The sequence below is a fragment of the Pteropus medius genome, unplaced genomic scaffold (genome assembly GCF_902729225.1).
Source record: "Pteropus medius unplaced genomic scaffold, Ma_sr-lr_union100, whole genome shotgun sequence".
NCBI classification, from domain to species: Eukaryota; Metazoa; Chordata; class Mammalia; order Chiroptera; family Pteropodidae; genus Pteropus; species Pteropus medius.
This window is the reverse complement of record NW_024342469.1, coordinates 652,921-656,409: the sequence shown is the minus strand read 5'-3', so window position 1 is coordinate 656,409 and position 3,489 is coordinate 652,921. Positions and strand designations below refer to the sequence as shown.

The following is a 3,489-nucleotide window of genomic DNA, read 5'->3' as shown; positions in this document are numbered from 1 at the left end:
GACGCGCGTGTCGCGGGTGACCTTCCCAGCGCGACCGGGGCGGGGCCTAGGAAACCTAGTCCCGCCCACACGCCATCATTGGCTGGGGCTCCGGTGCCCTTTGAAAACCCCGGCCCCCATTGGTTCCCGCGGCCCCTCCCCACACGCCTCGGCCACCACCCGCGGCGGAGCTGCGCGTGCGCGGTCCGTGTATGAGTGCAGCGCTCGGGACGCGCCACGCCGTGCACCTCCGCGGCCCACTACAGCGAGCTAGTCCCGGGCGGCTCGCCGCGGCCCTTCGTCCGCCGGCCCCGGCCGACCCCGGGAGGTGGAGCCCGGTCTCGCCCCCGCCGTCGCCTCGGCTGCTTCGCGGGTTCTCGCGGGCGACCCCACCGAGCGCCCCCCGGCGGAAGGGGGCGGGGTCCCGCTCGCCCCGCCCCCGCGGAGGGATACGGGCGTCTGCGGCCCAAAACCCCCGGGCGAGGCGGCCCGGGCGTGTGAGCCGTTCGGCCTGCTCTTCGTCCACGGTGTCCACGCGGGCTCGGCCGGGGCTGGGGTGCCGCGAGACGGCCTCGCCCGCGCGTGTCTCGTTACTGTGAGGGCCGGTGCTCCAGCAGCGCCCGCCCACCCGCGCCCTCCCGCCGTCCAGGACTCAGGGCTCCGCGCGGCCCGGGGAGGCCACCCTCCCGCGTCCGCGGCCGCGCGGGGAGCCGAGCCCGGCGAGAGGCGGCGCAGAGCCCGGAGGCCGCGGGCCCGCGTCCCGCCGCCCGCGATGCTGCTTTCCAAGTATAGCTCTCTGGCGCATCTCTGCGGGCCGGGCGGCGTGGATCACCTCCCGGTGAAGATCCTGCAGCCGGGTACGCGCGGGGCCAGGGGTCGGCGGTCTGCGGGACCGGGGACGCCGGGGGCCGGGGGCGCACCGGGCCGCGCTAATCTCGCCCGCGCGGTCTCCACAGCCAAGGCGGACAAGGAGAGCTTCGAGAAGGTGTACCAAGTGGGCGCCGTTTTGGGCAGCGGCGGATTCGGCACGGTCTACGCGGGCAGCCGCATCGCTGACGGGCTCCCGGTGAGTCGGGCCGCCGGGCGGACCCGGGCTTCTCCCCTAGCGCGCGCGTGGTCGCAGCTGACCGGGCCTGACCCCTTGTGCCCCCCCAGGTGGCCGTGAAGCACGTGGTGAAGGAGCGGGTGACCGAGTGGGGCAGCATCGTAAGTGCGGGGTCGGGCGAGCGGGCGGGCGGGCGTCGGCGGGGCGGGGGCCACGACTGTGGGCGCTGACCGCCGTGTCCCTCAGGGCGGCGCGGCCGTGCCCCTCGAGGTGGTGCTGCTGCGCAAGGTGGGCGCGGCGGGCGGCGCGCGCGGTGTCATCCGCCTGCTGGACTGGTTCGAGCGGCCCGACGGCTTCCTGCTGGTGCTCGAGCGGCCGGAGCCGGCCCAGGACCTCTTCGACTTCATCACGGAGCGCGGCGCGCTCGACGAGCCCCTGGCGCGCCGCTTCTTCGCGCAGGTGCTGGCCGCCGTGCGCCACTGCCACGCCTGCGGGGTGGTGCACCGCGACATCAAGGACGAGAACCTGCTGGTAGACCTGCGCTCGGGCGAGCTCAAGCTCATCGACTTCGGCTCGGGCGCGCTGCTCAAGGACACGGTCTACACGGACTTCGACGGTGAGCGCGGGCGGGCGTTTCAGCGGCCGGTAACGCCCGCGGAGTGGGGGGGCTGGTGACTGTTGAGGCCGCGCGCCGCCTCGGGCACGCTCGAGTGGGCACCGGGCAGAGGATCCCGAGCGGGTTCGTGGCGGGTGGGGGTGAGGGGTGGGCTCGAGACCGCCCCCTTTGGCTGTGTTGGGGTGACCCCGAGGGCGAGGGGTTCGCGGCGTCTGCTTGCGGAGTGCCGGGACCCCGGTGTCGTCCGAGCGGGCGCCGCTCGGGCCGCCTCCTGCGCGGGAGCGGGCGCCGCGTGCGTGCGGGCGCAGGCAGAAATCCCCGCATTGCGGAGCGTGGGGAAGCCCGCCCGCCCGCTGCTCCGCTCCTCTCCCTCCCGCCTGCCCGGCCCCCCCTCGAATCCTCATCTCACATCTGTTTGTTGTGAAACCCGAGCCGGCGCCCATGTGACTGGCTCCTCCCCCAGCCGCGCCAGCCCTGGGAGGCCACGCCCGTGGGGTTTTTCCAGGGTGATGACGAGCCGGATTTCGAGGCTGGCTCCCCCTTCTGGCTCAGGCCTCGGAGTCGGTTAGCTGCGAGCTCAGGGTCTTGGTGTTTGTGTTCGGTGCCAGTGCCAGTACCGTGTGGTGCTGGCGCCTGGGGTGTGCCTCCTAACGCCCGGGTGTTCCCCAGGCACGCGGGTGTACAGCCCGCCGGAGTGGATCCGCTGTCACCGCTACCACGGGCGGTCAGCCACCGTGTGGTCTCTGGGCGTGCTGCTCTATGACATGGTGTGCGGGGACATCCCCTTTGAGCAGGACGAGGAGATTCTGCGCGGCCGCCTTTTCTTCCGGAGGAGGGTTTCCCCAGGTGTGTGGGGGGCCTGGGCGGGGCCGGCGCAGGGTGACGGGATCCAAGGGCCGGCCCCCTCCTGATCCTCCATCCTCCCCTGCAGAGTGCCAGCAGCTCATTCAGTGGTGTCTCTCCCTGCGGCCGTCAGAGCGGCCCTCTCTGGACCAGATCTCCACTCATCCCTGGATGCTGGGGGCAGACGGGGTCACCCCACAGAGCTGTGACCTGCGGCTGTGCACCCTGGACACGGGTGATGGGTCCAGCACCACCTCCAGCAGCGAGAGCTTGTGAGGAGGGACCTGTACCTGGCTTCTGGGAGCCAGAGGGACCACCTGCCCCAGCCCAGCCCTTGGTGGGGCCATCCTGCCGGGGCATCTGCTCCTTGAGAGAGCAGTGACCTCTCATCCCTGGTGACCTTTGCCACCGGGCGTGTTTCCTTTGCTTCGAGTGCCTTTTCGAACGCTGCTCTCACGGGACTTGGTTTTCTCAAGCTCTGTCTGTCCAAAGACCTCTGGTCCAAGCAAGGTCTCGTCTGCCCTGGGCGGGTGCTTGACCCTGAGACTGTCCTTGTCCTGTGCTTCCGGGAGGCGGCCCTGCCGGTCCCCAGCGCCTCCCCGTCTGACCTGGTTGGACCAGGAGCACTCCCGTGTCCTGTGGCCTCATCTCACCAGGGCACAGGGCTCTCGTGCCCATCCCCTGCCCCACCCTCGTCCCTCGGTGTTCGTCGGGCATGTCTGTGCACAAGCAATGCAACGTCCAGGCCTCTGCCGCCCACGCTCGCCACACCGTGCGTGTGTGCGTGCACCGTCTATTTATGGTGTGAACCCCCGCGGAGGGCTATTTATTGTTTAATTTATTTGTCAAGGTCCTTCCCAGCAGCCCTGCTCCTCCAGGCCCCCTGGGTATGGGGAGCAGGGAGGCTGTGTGTGGACCCCGGTCCTGCCCCGTCTGTGTCTGTGGAGGATGGATTTGTATAGGGGCTAACTTAAGGGGAGTGGGTGACGGCCACTTTGGGGCTCTG

General features: G+C 71.0%; 1 protein-coding gene across 1 annotated transcript; it reads left to right on the top strand.

Annotated features, from left to right (window-relative positions):
* The first annotated feature begins 378 nt into the window (after positions 1-378).
* Positions 379-3,483, top strand: PIM3 (Pim-3 proto-oncogene, serine/threonine kinase). The gene is made up of 6 exons (XM_039863114.1): positions 379-836; positions 936-1,045; positions 1,135-1,185; positions 1,271-1,640; positions 2,310-2,486; positions 2,572-3,483. Exons 1-6 carry the CDS (start codon positions 752-754, stop codon positions 2,757-2,759), a joined length of 981 nt encoding a protein of 326 aa, XP_039719048.1. The 5' UTR covers positions 379-751; the 3' UTR covers positions 2,760-3,483.
* The last annotated feature ends 6 nt before the right edge of the window (positions 3,484-3,489 follow it).

Bases quoted from the DNA above. Each gene is read 5' to 3' on its own strand.
- PIM3 (XM_039863114.1), top strand. From the start codon at position 752: ATGCTGCTTTCCAAGTATAGCTCTCTGGCGCATCTCTGCGGGCCGGGC. The intron at 1,046-1,134 runs GTGAGTCGGGCC...GTGCCCCCCCAG, and splicing joins GCATCGCTGACGGGCTCCCG to GTGGCCGTGAAGCACGTGGT. The intron at 1,641-2,309 runs GTGAGCGCGGGC...GGTGTTCCCCAG, and splicing joins GGTCTACACGGACTTCGACG to GCACGCGGGTGTACAGCCCG.